Consider the following 19,250-nt stretch of genomic DNA (forward strand, 5'->3'; position numbering starts at 1 on the left):
TTTGAGTTGAAGGTGGAAGCAGCCTTCCTGATTCCTGGCTGTCTTTTCTAAGCTGGCCTTGGCTACCAACCTTAGCCAATGCCATTCCCCAGCAAAACAGCCAGGCCCAAGTAGAGAAAACTCTCTTGTTCCATTTAAATCACTCCCTAAATCCCATCTAGAAAGTGGTCACTTGTCAGTTTTTACTTATTTGAGGAGCGTGGAGAAGGCACGTGGAGACGCTGCCCACTTGAATCGCTTGGGGCCTTTCTGCCGAGGCCTGAGTGTATGGAATCTTGGATCTAGAAGGTTGGTCACACTGGCCCTCTGAGACAGGGTGACACATACAGGGGGGTAGGCACATGCCATCCTTCAGCACTGAATCAACTCACCATCGGGTGGGTCAAAGACAGACAGAGGAACTGTCTGTCTGAGGGCAGATCAGCTTCTCACCAGCGCCCACAGGGCCAACCGGCTTCCCTTTCAGGGATGATACATCACATTCCTCATGAATTCTTATAACTTAATATACCCAGGCGCTGCCCAATCAGAGCAGAAGTGGGCCTTTGGACCACAGCAGGGTCCTGGAGGCTCCCTGCAATGCCAGGCTCTAGACCTGTAGTTGCTGAGTCACACAGCAGTCTCAGGAGGGGCGGGGCTGCTGGCAGTGGGGAAGGAGACTCAGGTGCTAGGGTGACAGCTGTTGATACCAGGTGCAGCTGTGCTTCAACATCTTGAGAAGTGGCCTGGCCACACTGGAGTGTTCCTGGCTTTCCACCCCATCCCCCACATCACCATGTGGTACAGCATGAAGCAGTCAAATCTGCCCTCGGGCCCTATGGACTGTGCTGTGAGAACTCACAACACCTAATGCGAGCTCCTGGATGTTAACTAGTCTGCACACTTACACACGTAGGAGCAGAGTCGGGAGCTAGACCCATTTCCATAATGAGGACAGCAAGTCCACTGAAGTCCAGGTAGGTCAGACCTCTTGGTGCAGGGAGCACTGCAGCCAAGGGCAAATGTCATAGGCACAAAAGACATCACTGGAAAAGATCCTGAGGCTGGGATTGACCCTGTCAGTCACGCCAAGGACAAGCTTTCAGAAAGCATACTTCCCACTGGTGACATTGCTCTCACCCTCTGCCTAGCCTTTGGGACTCTTGCCCTCCCAGGATGCTTGGAAGAGTGTCTACTTCTACAGGAATAGGGTCCCCCCCCCCGAGTCTGCTCTCTCTCTCTTCCCGTCTCCGCACGCCCCACATGCATACACATGCACTCGCACACACACACGGCTTCCAGCCTGTACAGATCAGGGCAGGGTAAAGGGGCTCATAAGCCCTTCTTTTCTCTAAACACTTCAGAGACTTCAATTTTTTTAGATTCTTCTGCATGACCTCTGCACTATGGCTACTTTTGAATGTTGATCTTAAAATCCCAACTGGCCACTTGGGGTGTCTTGGGTTCAGCATCAGATGTACAGACTCCAACCACCATTTGGAATCAGCTGAGAATTCCAGACCAGACACCCTCATCAACCAACATCTTGGGCAAAAATCTGCTATTCTTAAGATGTGAAAATGCAACCTGCAGAATTACCTCTGTTGACATCTTTGTGCACTGCCTAGATATCTTTAAAAGGGGGGAATTCTCCTTCTCAATGGGTAAGTACGGTACAGAACAGAAAAGAGATCAAAGGAAAACAAGAATTTCTTAAAGTTCTGGTAGTAAACAGGCATATGATATTATTATTGTTGTAGTCTTAATAATAAGCAATTATACGTTCAAAGTGCTTTACAATCACTTAGCTATTCCTCACAACAGCCCTGTGAGGTAGGTCGACATTATTAACCCCATTTTACAGATGGGGGAAACTGAGGCACAGAGAGGTTAAGTGTCTTGCCCAAGGTCACGCAGCAAGTGAAAGCTGAAACTGGGACTAGAACCCAGGTTCCCTGACTCCCAGTGCCCTTGAAACTAGACCACACTGCTTCCAAAGAGGCATCCCCAGACTGGCTCTGACCACGAATTAAAGACGGACAATGTTAGATGAGGTTTGGGTGTGGTGGTGTTTCCTGTGGACACGTTAAGATGGAACCTGAGGTGTTGCCTGGATTGAGTTTGGCATGCGGGGTGTATGTGTTAGTTTCAATGGGTGTATCTGAGCTTCCTGGCCTGTCCACTTCTCACTGCATTCTGGACTAGGTCACTGCAGAGAGCAGGGCCGGACGCTCAGGAGGTCATGGTGGACTGGCATACAAAAGGAACTCTGTCAGCTCAGCGCCGAGGGGCCTGCCAGTCTTTGGGAGTTCGGGCAAACTAGGGATGCAGGACTTTGGAACGGAGTCAGATGCCCACCTTAGGCAGGTCTGCTTAATCTTTTTATTTTTATTTTTATTTTTTTGTTTTACTGGCCAGCATCAGGAAGTTGTGTTCATTTCATTTCTCTGTGGGGCAGCTGCCCCCCTCCTTTGCTCTCTCTCACTCTTTCCCTTTCTCTGAGTCTCTGCTTGGAAGGGAAAACTGTTAAGACTTGTACGATCCCTTTCACGAAAAAGAACCACCGTGAGCAACGTCCGCGAGAGGCAGCCCTGGCTCCGCAGATGAGCCACGGCCCCGCTTCCACCTTCCGGAGGAGTGCTTTGCTTGGAAGGGGTCTCCCTGGGGCCTTGGGTCTGCTTTTTCCTGCATTTCTTCCGAAATGCTGTTTCAGTAGAAATAAGCCCACTTGAGACTTTTCCCTTTCAAGGCCTTAGCCACAAACGCCTTCCGACTAACCAGCTTGGTGCCGTAGCTCAGGCAGAAAATTCTAAAGCATCCGTTCAAGCATCTGAAACAAACGAATCAGCCAGTGAAATCTCATCTGTTAGCATCTGTTCTCCTCTTAGATTAGAAAAAGAAAAAAATTTAAAAAGAGCCTTTTGATGGCTTCAGGTAGAATCATGCTTTAAAAAAATAACAAAACAAAACTCCACTACTTTTTAGACTAAGGGGACCAGGCAACAGGTGTTTAATCTTCTACAGATTAAATCTCTGTGGAGGATCCCATATTCTTCTGTCTTGATGCATCGAGCCTCCCTAAGAAGACCACATGGGGCACATCAGGGGCTGAGAGTCCTTTGTTTCTTACATACCACCCACATCTCCCCTCAACCACCTGCATCACCAACTGGTGGCTCGGGCACAGGCTTTACAATTATTCAACCTAACAACCTAATTCTTTATAGCTAGAAATAATGGTCTCCTCCTTAAACCAAACTTCCAAACAGGCAAAAGGACTATCCCTCCAAAGCTTTCCTACGAAAGGGATGGAAAGGCTCCCATCTGGGATGAGTGGGGGACATAGTGTCCTCGGATTCCACTGGAGTGCGTGTCTTTTGCAGAAAGAAAATTCTTGAATGTTAAAAGAAAGAGAAATGAACAAAACTTTTCCCACTTAGGGGTCTTTTTCTCATCCACAGGACACTGGACTAATGAGTGTCTGTAACTTGCACAGATGTCCTCATCTAGAAGGTCTGATGGGACATTCAGCATGCATTGCTGTCTGCTGGGAAGGGGACTGAGAATTTTCATGGCTGCATGGCTGTGTTCCTTTATTTATTTGCCCCTAGCGGAAACTCATAGGTCACTCAGATGTAGCAACAATGGATGACGAGCGAATGCTGAGTCAACCCAAAGTGAACATGGCATGTAGGAGATGTGCAAGAGGAAATTAAAAAAGACCTGATGCAGCTTCTCTCTAGTTCCCTCTGTAGAAGGGCTGGAGAGAAGGTTGGTTTTAATGATGAAGATGGATGGAAGGATGGAAACTGCACACTCATTCAGACCACAGAGGCCAGAAGACACGGGATGCCGAGCTCCTTCCCGTACATGGATCCAGGAGCTCAAGCCATTCCCCTTCATGTGGGAGGCAGCATTGCAGTTGGTCTGAACACAGGGAGATCAGATGGAGCCCACAGGGTTCAAAACCACAGTGCGTATGTGTGTCCTTGAAAAAACATTCTCTGGGAGTGGGGGCGCAGAGGTCTTGGGCCCGTCCTGGAAGCTGTTCAGACAGACTGCACCCTAAGCAGCACAAGCACGCACATGCCTAGGTCCGCACTAGGTCCGCACTTCTGCGCTCACACTGCGATGACCACGCTCCACTTCCCATTAGCACGCAGTCTGTCAGCCATGGGGCACCCTGCCGTGGGAGGAGGCAAGCCACCCCCCATCTCAACAGGCCACGCCCACTCTTGGGGCGGGCTTCCCGAGGCCGTGTCCTTGTCCTAGTTACACTGGAGGTACGACTCTCCCACTGCGGTCCCACCAAATTTTCCTAACTGCTACATCGTCACCCGGTATTTCATCATGCAGAAAGGAAAGCCTCCTCATGCTAATTAAACATGGAGTAACACATCACACTCACAGCCATTTCTACAGCACAGGAAGCCAAAATGCAATTAGAATTATCCTTTAAGGAGACAAAAAAAATGTCTATGTTTAATGTTTCAGAATCAAGTACATTTTCAGTTTCTCTGTTAAGATTATGAACACAACTTAATTTTCCAGGCTGCATTCTCAACATAAATTACAGACGATGCTTCAGCTCCCAATGGAGCCATGTGAAAATATGTTGGTATCATCTAACTGGAAATGTTTGCATTTCATCAATAAAATGAAACTCTATAAATAAAATGAAAAACGTTTAGGAGAAACCCTCAACATTATTGCAACACAAAGCAAGAGAGTCTTTTAACCCACAACCTGCCACTGTCATTCATGCCATTTGACCCTTCAACTTAAGACTCAGAAAACCCCAGACATGAAACCTGGTAATGACTTAGCTGTGCATTGTTTGTGCATGTCTTAAAACATCAAAACACTATTTCCAGCCACTAGAGAAAGTGCTGAAATTGTCTAATTGGGAAGTCTTGGGGGTTCAGAAAAAGTAAAAATGACCCTGCATCCAAGTGGCCACCCATACCTCTTACAGAAAATGCAAGATTCTTGTGGTACCTAGCTAATTTGCTGGCTGTAAGTTAGGACATCAACCATCGATGACAGACTATGTCCCCCCGCCTCCAGAAAAGTGATCAAGTTCTGGTCCCAATTAGGTTCCCAGAACAATAAGCAATTCCCTACAAGCCCAGGGCAGTGGGAAATGGAACTAAACCATCTAACCAGTCTCGTCTTCTGGGCAGGGGGCTCCGTTAAGGACAAGCCTGCAGAAGCATGTTCATCACTCCCTCTCCGGGCATCCAACCTGGCCACACTGTCCTCAAGGCGGGATGGACCGGAGACTTCTTCCAATCTGCAAACATCTCTGCAGTTTGCTTTCTCTCTCTGACGCTAGCTGTGAGCTGCAGACCAGGAGGAGGGCCGTCACTTTTACAAACTGGATTGTTTGGAAGTGAGAAAGCTTCATCTGTAAATCCTACCACCTGAGATGCCAACGGGCTGTGTGACTGAGCCTGTGATTCCCTCAGCTACCTTTAGGATACGTAATCAGAGGCAGTAAGATCATTGTCTTCAGTCGGATTCATGGTCCACCTGCCAACCCTCACATGCCTCTTTCCCCAGCCCCTGTAGCTGTCTGGGTAGAGCAGAGGTTTCACCATGAATCAGCAGGTCACTGTCACACAAGGCCATCTACTAACCCATGAGATACACACACAGCTCGTGTTTGTCATTCACTCATTCGCTTTCATATTCATATTCATATTCATATTCTCTCTCTCAGCAAGATCAAAGATAAGCCCTCATTTTGGCTGTTACCATCACTTTGAACACAACGATGCTGGGCATTTTTCCCTGGAAAAGAGTGAAGGACTCTCCCATGTTGAACCTTATCAATACCCACAAGGCCAAATTTAACATGTGCTGAGAACAGGGGCATAAAATTGTGGCGTAAATAGATTTGTAAAAAGTCTTTATCCTATCCACGATGGATTCCGAGCACTCGGGGCAGCAGAGGTCAGTTGTTTCAGATTGTTTGTCAGCCTCTGTGGTTCTTTCTTCCCTGTCCCTAGCATCTTCTCCCTCTTTGCCCTGCCTCCTTCATCCACGGCACTCACAGACCACCTTCCTAGCCCCTCTTCCTGCTGGTCCTCATCGTGCCTTCTTTGCCCCTCCACATACCTGCTTCCCATCCCAGAGTTTTGGGCTTCCCTAGGATTCTACATTCCTCACATGCAAGGACCCTGGCTGGTACTAGAGGTTCCCGAAAGCCACATCCACACTCTAGGAGCCGGGAGCAGGGCCCAGGTGGAGGAGGGAGAGGGCCCAGAGGCTGGCCAGGGCATGAGAGCATAGCATGTGCACAGCTGGCCTTGTGGCCATCAGGAGACAACACACAGAGACAGACACACCACACACACACACACACACACACACACACACAGAGTACATACTAGGAGGTGATGGATGTTACTGAAATGGACCAAAAACCAACAAGCAGTGGGGTAAGAAACAAACAGAAACAAAACAAAGCACTTGCGTTCAGATGGAAAGCTGTTCATTCACTGGGCAGCCAGAACCCTGGAGCCCAGGGCTGTGGGGAAGGTGGGTGCCTGCTTGGAGGACACTGCCTGGCGGGGCTGGGGTGCGAGGGCAGCACTCGCTCCTCTCCGTCCTGGCAGCCCTGCCACGTGGGTGGTGGCAGGTGCAGGGCTCCATGGGGAAGGCAGGGGGGAGGGAAGCACTTACCTTGTGGCCCAGAAATGGCTAGTCCACATTTGGGGGAGTGTGTAGTATCTCAGTCTAAACAAAATCCTTGTGGTACTGCTCAACCATGAATAGGCAGCTCTCTAGTATTTCAAATAAGCTTGTAAAATCGTTAGTGAAGAGAGAAAACAAAATGAGACAACAATTCACCTGTAGGGCAATTGTGGTGTTCTTCGCAGGGTACTTTCCCACCAGTCCTTGTTCTTTCCGTTTCTTGAATTTCCTAAAGTAGTCCTGTATCAGGAAAGTGGCATAGAACTTCCCCACGGTTACCTCATCATCTAAACGGAGAGACCAGACAGAGCTCTCCCGAATCAGCACATTAGACCAAGAGCCTAAACACTTGCTTCTGGCTGGGGCAGGGGCAGGGGCAGAGTGGGGCGGGCGGGCGGTATGGCGCAGAAGGCACCGAGGTCTCAGCATATAACAGAGGAGTCTCAAACCAGCAAAAAGCAAGGTTTTGCAAAGCAACTAAGGCTCAAAATTAGTGTCAGTTAAATGAACTGATATTCGAGGTTGCAGAAAATAATATATTTGTTATGAGTTTAATAGAGCAGCATATTAGTAACACTATGAAATGCTGTCTTGGTTATTTACTTAAAATAAAAATTACAAAACAAAAGGAGGCTTCACCGGCCACATTTCACCCCTGTGCATAGGGATTTGCATGTATAACTACCATAAACTTATCAAGGGCAATTAACCATCCAAATCCCGATGTCTCAAGATAGAGACCTAGAAAGGTGACATACACGCTCAGAAGGAGAGGAAGGTTTAGAAAAGTGACTGCAAATTCAGATTTTCATGAGCTCCCCGCCCCACATTCTCCACCAATAAGCTCCGTATACCATTTCTTGGTTTGTAATTCTGAACAGCTCATTTTCTGCACTGTAGTGACAGCTCCAACCAACCTCAAAGTTGAGCTGGGCTTATTTTTGCTTTGTTCAGAAACAACCTCCAACATGTATGGTTGGGGAATCAGAACTCTGCTGATGACTTTAAAGGTGATGCATGAGGCAGAATAGAGGCTCTGGCTGTCTCATGGTAAACCACTTTGGACATGTAAATGCGCCCCATGGCTCTCCCACGGCTGCTTGCCACCAAATCTTCAGTGTGCTGCGTCTCTTGGGGGGAAAGCTTACGACCACTTTAGTAGCCCCTCGCATGTGTGTGGGGCCATGTGGCGCCTGGCGGTCCACTGACCACGACTTGCAGAGGCTGAAGGAGGAATGGTTGCTGCTCCGAAGGCTGCAGAGCAGCTGGCTTTTAGGCCTGGCTGCCCTTGCAAGAGCTACATGCTGATCTGGGGGCAGGGGGCTCAACCTCTCTGAGCTTTCTCATCTGTAAAGTGGGGATAAGCCTCTCAGAGGAGCCATGAGGATTATGTGGGAGGAAGCAGGTAAAGCACTCAGCTGCCTGGCTTGGGCTGTCCTAAGTGCTGGGCACTTGACGATGATGAGCCTGAGTTACCCTTATTTTAAAATGTGCCGACGGTGGCATCCATTCATAGGGATCCTGGAGCTTGATGGGCTGGGGGACGTGGAGAAGCATCATCCTTCACTAATGCACCCGGGGTGGGCTTCACTTAGTGCCCATCCAGGAGGTGCTGCCAACATCTTGTGGTCCCCACGGGAGATGCCCGGGCCTCTTTGGCCTGCCTCTCCAGTCCTCCCTGTCAGAAGCCACTGAGTGTTACTGTGTGACAAGGCTGTCTCAGGTGGTCTGGCCTGGAGAAGTGTTCTGTTCCTTCTAAACTCAAGCCAAGATAGTCCTGGAGTGGTGTAGGGGGCATCCAGGTAAGCCAAAGGCTCTGAGTAGCATGTAAAACACAGTCCCTAATCAGCCTTGGCTTGTCTAATGATGCAAGGTCCATAGGCAAGAAGGCAAGGAGGTGAGCAGAGAACACTCAGGTCCTGGTATTTCACCGCTTGCTGTACTCTCCAGCCTCCCCATTTGCTCAGGGTGTGTTTGGAATATCAGCTCTAGCTCTAGCCAGCCCCTTCTGTTGGACACCTATAGGTGCCAAGCCCTGTGTAAGAAGAATTCCATGTGGGTCTCATGGCCTCTTCACAACTCTGACGTGGTGGATCTGCTCACCACGCCCCCGTCAACAGATGGAGAGAGGCGAAATGACTTGCCCAGCTCAGTCTAGCTGGGACCTTAACACAGGACAGTGTGCCCCCCGAGCCTGGGGTCCTATCCTCACACCACCTCTCCAGAGATGGCCGTCTCCAGCCACAATGGCTGCCGGCTTCTTCAGAGCTGCCTCTCACACCATGCAAATGTATCCCTGTCCCAGGCTGCACACAAAAGGTGGACACACTGTTGTCTAGCTAGTGCCTCCAGGGACCCCAGAGATGGTCTCCGGTGTCCTGCCATGCCACAGCCTTCCTCTGTAGTCCAGGGCTCTCAATCTTCTCTGTGGGGCCCAGAAAAGCCCTGGCTCTACCTGCAGAAGATCCACACCTCATTCCACCCTGATGCTTCCCGCAAATGCAGGCCTACCTCTGATCTCCCTTCAGCCTCCAGAGCAGAGGCAGACCCATCCAGGGCTCTACAGGAAAAAACTGAAGGGTCACTTCGTCTTCCCCATTGAGACACCGAGCTAATTAGGAGACTAGGCCCAAGGAAGAGTTCCTAAGAACAAGAAAAGTCAAAGCTACAGCAGGACAGAACAGGGAGGAACAGAAGGAATGAATACAAGGAGGCTGTCTGGGCTCCGGACTGAAAAGAAGGCAATGGAGGCAGCTCAGTGTGCTCTTCAGGGCAAAGGAGCAAAGGATCCAGGTCAAGGATGGAGGAGAGTCCCGGGGAGGAGAGAGAACTTCTGAAATGAAGGGGAAGGACCCACAAGATGGCAGAGGAAGGCTGAAGAGCAGAGGTGAGAACCTGAGCTGAGAGGCAGAGATGAGGCAGCTCAGCACTGATGGCGAGGGGGCAGCCGAGGCCCCCGGGCCACTGGGAGTGAAGCAAGCCTGATGTGTGCCCACAGATCCACAGTTCATTCCTGACTTCATCATCGGGCTCATGAGGAGCTGGGCCACGCCTCACAGCACACCAGCAAACCCACCTAAGACCAGCATCCTACTCAGCTCTATCACCAGGGCTAAAAGGGACTTCCTGAGCACACCACACCTGCCAGTTGCAGCCACCTGGAGTGGAGGCTGGCCTTACCCAGTCTCCTGCTTCTTGACCAGGTGATGGTGTAGGGGATGCTGAGGCCCTCAGCCTCAAGAACTCCACATCTATTGCCCAGAGGGGTATGCAAATATCTTTTTCTAAGTGTGCTGTGATGCAGTAAAGGTTGGGGACATGGGTCTACTAGAAGATAAAAGAGGAAAGACAGACAAATGATGAATGTGGAGAGCAAAGCCTGTCCAGCAACTCTTCCAGAGTCTATGCACCAAAGCCTGATGGCCACTACCTTCTGAACTTCCTTGGTGGCCACAGCACTCATATGAGATTCAGCCCCGATAAGCCCTGCACTGGGCATATCACTCAACAAAGGCAGGGAGCTTGTAGAGCCTTCCGTCTCCTCCTAACACCCCACCTCTCTCTTCTTGTGCTTCACACTGCCTCTCACTGCTGTTGTGGAAGAGATTAAAACTCGTCATCCTAAACTCCAATCCATTTTAAGAAATAGAAAAGGCTAAGTCCAGTTATTGGACCAAGAAAGAAGAAGATTTCCACTCTACTAGAAGTCTGATAAAGCTAAAAGTTGATCAGCTTTTCAAAGGAAGGGAGCTTCAATGGTGAGCTAAATTCTGGACTTTTCTTTTGGTAAAATGAAAAGAAATGAAGTTTCATAGTAATGCAAATGACACCCTCCAAGGGCATTTCACGAGGATGGGCATTAACGTGGGACTTCGGCTGGTTGTGACGAAGGTGGTGTTCCAAGAGAGATGTGAGGTGGAGCAAGGGAGGAGCAGGGTCCTCGGCTCGCAGGGGAAGGTTTACATAGACAGGCATAGCCCGCTATTCTGAAGCATGCATCTGTATTTCAAGAAACAATGTAGGGGAATACAGTTGGCAAGAGATAACTCTGATTCCATGCCACCACCCTAAAACAGAATTGCTTCAGAATATTCTGAAAGACTGCGAGGTGAAAGAAATGGAGGCTGCAGAAAAACCTCAAGCATATTGTTACAACAGTTTTTCAAAAGCATTTCATCTAAGCCATGCAAGCTCTTGGATGTGCAGCTACAAAGAAAAGAATGAAAACCAAAGAGTTGTTTTAAATGTGCAGTATCAGTTCTCCTGGGGGAAGCCAGGGTTCTCTAGGTGGGAGGGTTTTTTGTTTTGTTATTGTGGTTCATTTGTTTTCTTTTTCTTTTTCTTTTCTTTTCTTTTTTTTTTTGAGACGGAGTCTCGCTCTGTCGCCCAGGCTGGAGTGCAGTGGCCGGATCTCAGCTCACTGCAAGCTCCGCCTCCTGGGTTCACACCATTCTCCTGCCTCAGCCTCCCGAGTAGCTGGGACTACAGGCGCCCGCCACCTCGCCCGGCTAGTTTTTTGTATTTTTTAGTAGAGACGGGGTTTCACCGGGTTAGCCAGGATGGTCTCGATCTCCTGACCTCGTGATCCGCCCGTCTCGGCCTCCCAAAGTGCCGGGATTACAGGCTTGAGCCACCGCGCCCGGCCCATTTGTTTTCATTTTATCATTTCTTTCTGGACCGTCTTCCCCAGCTTTGAGCCGGTGGCCGTGCCAGCTACAGGTAACCCCTTCAGCAACAAAAGCTCACGCTGCTTCTCGCTTCATGCTAAGGAGCAGAGCTGGCTGGCATGCTGCTCTGTCTGCACCCCAAGAGCCAGAGCTCATCACCTTCTCAGGGGTGACCCGGATCCCAAGTCAGCTATCAGACCTGAGCCAGACCAGTCTCAAAAGCTGTGGGGGCAGTGACACTATAAACGTTCGGTTGGTCATGAAACACACCAAAGGCTCATCACATGCCCATGGCTCAAGGATGCTAGAATGCTGGTGTGGTGGTACTGGGTGAACAGATCCTGCACCTTTAAAACTTGGAAACAGAACAGTCAACAACAACCATCTCAACATCTAAGTCCACATGTACTTAAATAAAAATGCAAAACCAATATGCATATATATATATACATATACATATATATATACTGTATGTATGTATATATAGAGATGGTTTTTATATATATAAAAATTCGAAGAAGGTTAGTTATTTTGTGATAACGAAATAACGAAAGGAAATAAGCATGCCTGTTAGTTAAAAGGGCATTTTTGGTAATTATGGTAGTAAATTCAGTCTTGATAAGAACATTTCAAAAATACAATTTCCTGAAAGCTATCTATTTTTCATGGGACATTTTCAACAATATACTGAAGGGTAATTGGAAACGACTTTTGAGTATTTCATTTTGGACAAAAAATATAGGCTTTTCACTTTGAGATCACAATCTTGTCCTCAAACATTAATTCCTCCACCAAAAAGGAAATCCCTGCAAAACCAGTCATGTGAGTTTTGGTTTGCTTTTCACTGAAGCCTCTCCTCTGTCTGGAATGTTCTTCATATTAAACCCCAAATAATCACACCAAATGGCCAAAGGGCTTTCTTTATCAGTTGGCCTTAATGCTCTGACACATAAAGCATTTTGCAAACTCTCTCTGGACTTTCTGGAGACACTAGCATTAAAACCAAAGCACTGGCCAAGGACTACTTAGGAAATAGATTGCACTGACCACCAGCTGGAGGGACAACTTGGTCAAGTAATTTCATGCTGGTTTTCTTCCAAATTTTCTTTATCACAGCCCGAAGTTCTTCATTAGCTTGCTCCAGGTTCCCTGGATTCAAAAAACAAAAGGGGAAAGGCAAGCTTCGTTTCTGTTCCCCAGCGCCTCCTCCGTTTGCACAGCCTCGTCCCAGCCCGACCTGGATGAACACACTGCCCTCTGATGGGGCTCCCCTCCCACCAGGCTCTCCCCAGCCAGGGGCAAACACACTTCGTATGTTCAGCAACAGAGATCATGCCTTTCCAGTGGGAAGTCCCTCCACCATGGGAACAAACATGGTTCACCCTGAGATTCAAGGCCTGTTCCACTCTAATTCCATCCTGCCCTCCCACAACTGACACCTGCTATTTGCTTTCCATTGTTCCTAGCCCAGAATGCCTTTGCCTTCCGCTCTTTCACAGATTCTTCCAAATCGTACCTCCTTCCTTGAAGATCCAGCCTAAATTTCACCCAAATAAGACTCTCAATTCCTACTATATGTGCTCAACCATACAACATAACCTTGGCCTTTTATTATATGAGCTTACACTTGTCTTTTCAACTAACACGTCAGCATAGAGGACCATTCTGCCTTCTGGAGCCCTTAACAATGCTGGCCTGGGGCCAGGTACAGACAAGCATGCCACGAGGCGCCCCTGTTAGGCTGAAAGAGGCTGGCTTTGCTGGATTGCGTCTCCCTGGGCTCTAGGGTTGTAAGAAGTCACCTGCCTGCACTCAGCATGAGTCCCTTGCTGCCTCCTCTTTCCTTTCCTCCACCAGTGCCTCAGAGAGTGAGCTCTCCTCGAGGTCTCCACCTCCCACCTCCCCCCATCTCCTGGTCACTCCTCAGCCTGTTGCAATTTGCTTTCCATTCCACCTGCGAAGTCGCCACTGAGCCAGCTCCAATGGCCACACTCTAGTGCCAGTTTTACCAGGATTTGACCAGGGCTGAGCATGGCTGTGAAGGCCATGCTGGTTTGGTCTCTCAGCTGGGAAGATGCTTCTGTATTTCTCAAGTGCTGACTATGTGCCAGGCACTACAAAGGAGCTTTTGCAGACATCACCTCATTTCATCCTCAGGACCTCCTGGACATCCCTGTATTTACTTCCTTTTTATAGGGAAAGAAACTACAGCTCTGACCAGTGACATCCCTCACTGCAGGTCATACAACCAGTTAGGGATGGCTGGAGTGAGTTCATTTGTGATGGCTCCGTCTCTGCTCCGATACCATGCCTGTTTCCCCTGCTATGTAGTAAGCAGTAGTATGAGTCAACTCAAAACATTCTGGGACAAAGTGAAGCATAAAGGAAGGAGATAAAGGATGAGGAAACAGGAGGCAGGAGCCAGCCGGCCAGCCCGACGTGGACATCTCCACTCTACCTGCCAGCCCCTTCCCCAGGGCCTCCCCTTGGCCAAGAAAAGGCCCCGATGAGGAAGGCAAGATGGGATGTGCTGTCTCTTTCCTTTCCTGCCATCTTGTCTTGCTGGCAGGGAATGCTTACCTTCAGTCTTGATCTTAAGAGCTGTTCGAACCAAAGCAAATAGGGTTGCATTAAACATGACTGTCCCGTCACTGTTGAGAGGCATGTTCATGGCAACTAATCTCTGTAAAAAGAAAGGAAAGTTTCTTTGTAGAAAGGAAATGAGTGACCACAGCCATATCCCTCTGGATGTTTATTTTCCATGTATCACTCATCTCTTTTCTAGTTAACCCTCAATTCAATTCAACAGCCATTTGGGGGTATGCATATGATGGTTAATTTATGTTTCAAGTTGACATCCACGAGATGCCCAGTTGGTTAAGCAGGATTTCTGGGTGTGTCTGTGAGGGTGTTTCCAGATGAGATTAGCATGTGAATTGGTAGAGTGAGTAGAGTGAGTAAAGCAATGCCCTCCCCAATGTGGGTGGGCCTCATCCTGTTGCTGAGGGCCCACAGAGAACAAAAAGGTGGGGGAAGATTTAATTCTCTCTCTACTGGCCTGATTAAGCTGGGACATCAGTCTTCTCCTGCCCTTCAACTGAGGCTTACACCATGGGCTCCCCTGGTTCTCAGAACTTCACTCAGATACCACCACCAGGTCCCCAGGGCTCCAGCTTGCAGATGGTAGACCATGGGGCTTCCCAGCCTCCATGATCACATGAGTCAATTCCCCATGATAAACCTGTGTGTGTGTGTATATAGACACACACACACAAATACACACGCACACACACACACATACATATACACCTCCATATCCATCGTATTGGCTCTGTTTCTTCTGGAGAACCCTGATTAATACAACCTATCATTTGGGGGACTCTGGGATGACAAAGATCAAACGTTGAGTCATGAAATACAGATGCTGACATGCCGATGATATATTTTGTATTTTAAACTGTGAAACTTCACTGTTCAAACAGACTTCTCCTTTTTTTCATTAATCCCAATGGAGGTCTTAGGATCAGACCTCCATTCCAGGCACAAAACATTTTGTTTTGTTTTGTTTTTTTAGAGATGAGATCTCACTTTGTTGCCCAGGCTGGTCTTGAACTTCTGGCCTCAAGGGATCCTCCTGCCTCGGCCTCTCAAAATGTTGGGATTACAGGCATGAGCCACCGCGCCCAGCTCCAGGCACATTTTTAAAGCTGTTGTGAGGGTTAAAGGAAGTAAGATACAATGGGCCAGGCACAGGGCCTGGGACTTAGGTTCTCAACCAACAGGATCCATGACTATTCCCAACTCAGGGAGTGTCCTTCAGACCTTGCCTAGTGAGACCATCACGTACATCCTGCAGCATTTTGCATGAGTCTGTGTGGCTTCTCCCAGGGTTTGGTCTCTCAGAGCAGGATCCATGCTCCCCACTCGTCTTCTATATCCTGATCCCTTTAACACCAGCAATGAGAGTTGGAAAGAGTTTGGGTGAGGTACACCCTCTCTAGGCCCCAGTCACTTCAACCTGTAAATGCAGATGATATGCCCAATGATGGGAACTTGCAAGGATTAAAGGACTCACGGACACAAGAGTTTTGAGTGAGGCACATGGCAAGCACTAAATTAATGGTGATCTGGTAATACTTAAAAACTTCTTATTTTTTGTTAACAGCATGTTCCAAAAGAAAAGACTTTTTTTCTCTTCCATATTGATGAATTGGAATCTTGTGTCTGCATGGTCTAATCCCACCCAAACTCCTAGTCCTCCTACTAACGCCCGGCCCCCTCGCCAAAACCAGCACAGGCAGCCAGGAAATCCTGGACATTTATTCACTTTTCCTGGCAAGTTCCTGAGTCAGCAAAATGGATGACTGTGCCTCAAAACATCTGAAAGCTTTATGTAAAAGGATCTAGAAATTTAAACACAAGATGACATCAGTGAACTGGATCCCACACTGTTCTTGGAAAGCAGAAAAGAGGCCAGTGCTGGGAAGTTTATGGGAAAAAAAAAAGTCAAGCTCTGTTTCTATATCTAGAGTCCAGCCTAAAGAGAGGCAAGAACCCTAAGGACTCGCCTAGAGGGCTTTCTGGATTTTCAGGGCAGGGAACATGCATCTGGCTCAGGGATTTCTTTGAGTCTGAAACATATTTTAGACTCTGTTCTGCTACTTTGGTTTCTGTCTAGAGCTGACTCAGCATCCTGGAGTGGTAAAACCCCTGACCCCAGGATCTCCTTGGATCCATGAGGAGCAAGAACTAGTTACTATACAGACTGGATGAATTTCTAGAAGGCGGAGTTTCAAGAGGCAAATTTTGCATTTCTCCTTGAAAAAGGGAAATCCTTTTTTGTTTCTACAACAAATGTAAGCTGTTGCACCGTGAGTTCTGTGGAAGGAAAAGTCTCATTGAGGGTTCCTGAGAGCATGCTCTGGCATGGAAACACAGAACCGGGTTGCAGTGGGAGATCTGGATCCATCCCTGAGAGACTAGAGCCTGGTATGCCAGGAAAGGGGCCCCATCTCCTGTGGTGGCCACAAAGCTCTGTAGCAGAGGGGACGTGTGGAACACACAGCACCGTGTCCCGCCACTGCCGAGGCTGGGAGATACGCTCTCCTAGCATCCCCCTCCCCTCACCCAGGCCACCGAGTTCTCCCTGCTCCACATCCCAAGTGAATCTCCAAGCGACCTGCTCCTCTCTCTTCCCACTTCTGCTGCCTTCATTCCAGCTCTTCTGGTTGCTCCCCCTGCCTCAGGTCTACTTCTCCATTGACAACAGCCAACTTCCTACCACGGAAACCTGAAATTCGTGTTTCTTCCCCATTCTCCTGGACCTCAGCAGGTTGGAGAAGGCTCAGCTTGTGCCTGGGGCCTTCTGACACTTCCTCTTATGTCCTAGCCAAAGGGTGACCCAGTGGCTCACCCTTTGTCATTATGATGTCCATTCTCCTGCCTCCTTCAGAGCCCTTCCTGCCTCTGACAAACTCCTAGGTTCCTTCCGGACCTGACTGAAATGTCGCCTTCCCTACCATCCACCCAATGACAAATTACAGAATTCCCTTCCTCTTCTGATGGTTCCTGACAGGGTGTCCAAACAGTTACAAAACTGAGAGTTCCCCAGAGGTAGGAACCACATATTATCCATCTCTGCATCCCGAGCACCTGACAGAAGGCCTGGTTGTGTCACTTAACAAGTGTTTGTTGAATGAAGGGAGCTTCTACAAGAGAGGCTGTCGGACACTCACCTTGCACGCTACTCTGTGTGGGCACAACTTCCCAAACCCTAGGGGAGGCTGGATGCGTCGAAGCAGAGTGACCACGTCAAGATGTTTTATCCTTCCCCTGGAAGTAAAATACAATGTGAGGTACAGGAACAGTACCAACTGGCCCAAACTTTCAGTCCAGTCCACAAAAATCACAGCTGACATTCCAAAATCCACCCCCACACACCAAATCAAATCTTTTTCAACCTACTTTGCCTCAGGGTCATATTCTGACCATATTCTTTTGAATTCATCTAAATGGTGAGGCCCCAAAATAGACCAGTCCCGGGTCAGATAGTCGAAATTATCCATGATGACAGCCACAAACAGATTGATGATCTGAAAAAGGAAATTGGAAGGGAAGAACTTCAGCTGCAGCTGGATTGGGTTAGAACTGAGCACAGGCTTTCTCATGACATGGACATGAAACATGGGGACCCCGGTCTCCAAGAGAAGTTGTAAAAAAAACTTTCTATTTGGAGAATGTTTAAGAAAAGAGTGTGATTCTAGCTTTCTGGAATGGCTTTAATTAAGTCCTGGGGAAGGAAGGCCTTCTGAAACACATTGCAGTTTTATAATGTCATTATCACCAAATAATTCACACTCTTAAAAAGTCACCACCATATGCACTGGTTTTGAAATTTTAGAAAGGAACGCTAAGAAGCTAAAGTGACTGGTAATTGCTCCAAGCCTATTATCGAGCACCAAATCTCTGCTTACAAAGGTGGCGGCAGTGACACACAACTGGTTAAACAAAAGCCCTCAGCTGCCAAATGGAGTCCAGAGTGCTCATCCACATCAACTGTCCTCAGGCGATGGGATGGGGCAAGGTCACTGGTCTGAACACTGAATGCTACATAAGCATCTGTAAATTGAGAGGGGGAGCTATGTTGATCACTTACCAGAAACGCACAGAGCATGTAAAAACTGATGAAATAGACAATGGCAAAGTTGCTCCCACATGTATACTCCTCCCCGGGGTTGTAATCTGACTCAGGGTCACAGAGCTTCCCTGGGAGGCAGGCCAGCATGATCTCCTGCCAGGCCTCACCTGTCGCACACCTTTTTCAGATGAAGAACAAAGGGGGCTTTAGTGGAGGAAAGAAGGAATTTAAAGCTCAGATCTTAGGGGAGAAAAACTCATAATTAGAGAACAACCTAAGTCATTTGAAGCGAATCCAATTTGAATTAATGGAAATGTGAAATTCCTACTGATTTTCAAGTATAACTCATCACAGTAACTGGAGGTCCTGCTGCAATTCCCTTGGATTTACAGCCATCATCTGATGCAAGTGCACTAATAGTCTTCGAATAAATGGATGCTTAGTTTTGTGTCTTCTCTACTTTAAACATTTGTATAATTAACAATAATTAATTATTAGTATTATTTTTTGAGAAAGGTCTTGCTCTGTTGCCCAGGCTGGAGTGCAGTGGTGTGATCGTGGCTCACTGCACCCTTGACCTCCTGGGCTCAGCCTCCCCAGTAGCTAGGACTACAGGCAGTCGCCACCACACCTGGCTAATTTTTGTATTTTTAGCAGAGTCAGGTTTTGCCATATTGCCTGGGCTTGTCTCGAACTCCTGGGCTCAAGTGATCCACCTACCTCAGCTTCCCAAAGTGCTGGGATTACAGGCATGAGCCACTGCACTTGGCCTATTAATTTTTAATGACCAAAATACTTAACAACTTAAGTCTCTGTTCAATTTTGTTGAAGGCAGAGTTGGAAACCACCTAACTGGCAAATGACTTGTCAGTCACTAGAGTCATTAGAAATACTTCATGATCGCTAGAAAGTTCTCTCACTATGAAGGCAGCTTGTTTTACAAAGTTAAAGCAATCCCATAAAATCTGAAATTGTACATCTTAGGATGTTCTCCACTGGCTGTGCAAAAGGCCTCGACATTTTTGCTAAGTTTCTGTCTTCCTGGTCGTGTTTAAGTGCATGCCTCCATGCATAAATATACATCCTACAATTTTTCAGGTGGCCTAAGTAGCCCTCCTAACTCCCAAATTAATAAACCTTATGTCAGCCACAATCGGGATTACCACAGTAGTTTTAACAATCCAACAAAATTCCTGTGTTTGAAATGCTAGGGTCTGTGTTTAAGAATACAAAACAAAAACAAAAAGCCGTCACAGTCAACTGGAAAA

General features: G+C 47.9%; 1 protein-coding gene across 4 annotated transcripts in view; it reads right to left on the reverse strand.

Annotated features, from left to right (window-relative positions):
* Positions 1-19,250, reverse strand: part of CACNA1D (calcium voltage-gated channel subunit alpha1 D) — a 333,155-nt gene that overhangs the window by 19,532 nt on the left and 294,373 nt on the right. For all 4 annotated transcript variants that reach the window (XM_023189554.2, XM_023189557.2, XM_023189555.2 and 1 more), the window contains 6 exons: positions 18,001-18,160; positions 17,310-17,437; positions 17,081-17,177; positions 13,926-14,028; positions 12,393-12,494; positions 6,835-6,965 (listed from right to left, as the gene is read on the reverse strand). In XM_023189554.2, coding sequence (XP_023045322.1) covers positions 6,835-6,965; positions 12,393-12,494; positions 13,926-14,028; positions 17,081-17,177; positions 17,310-17,437; positions 18,001-18,160 — 721 coding nt within the window. The remainder of the gene's footprint in view (positions 1-6,834; positions 6,966-12,392; positions 12,495-13,925; positions 14,029-17,080; positions 17,178-17,309; positions 17,438-18,000; positions 18,161-19,250) is intronic.

Source organism: Piliocolobus tephrosceles, chromosome 2 (genome assembly GCF_002776525.5).
Source record: "Piliocolobus tephrosceles isolate RC106 chromosome 2, ASM277652v3, whole genome shotgun sequence".
Lineage (NCBI taxonomy): Eukaryota > Metazoa > Chordata > Mammalia > Primates > Cercopithecidae > Piliocolobus > Piliocolobus tephrosceles.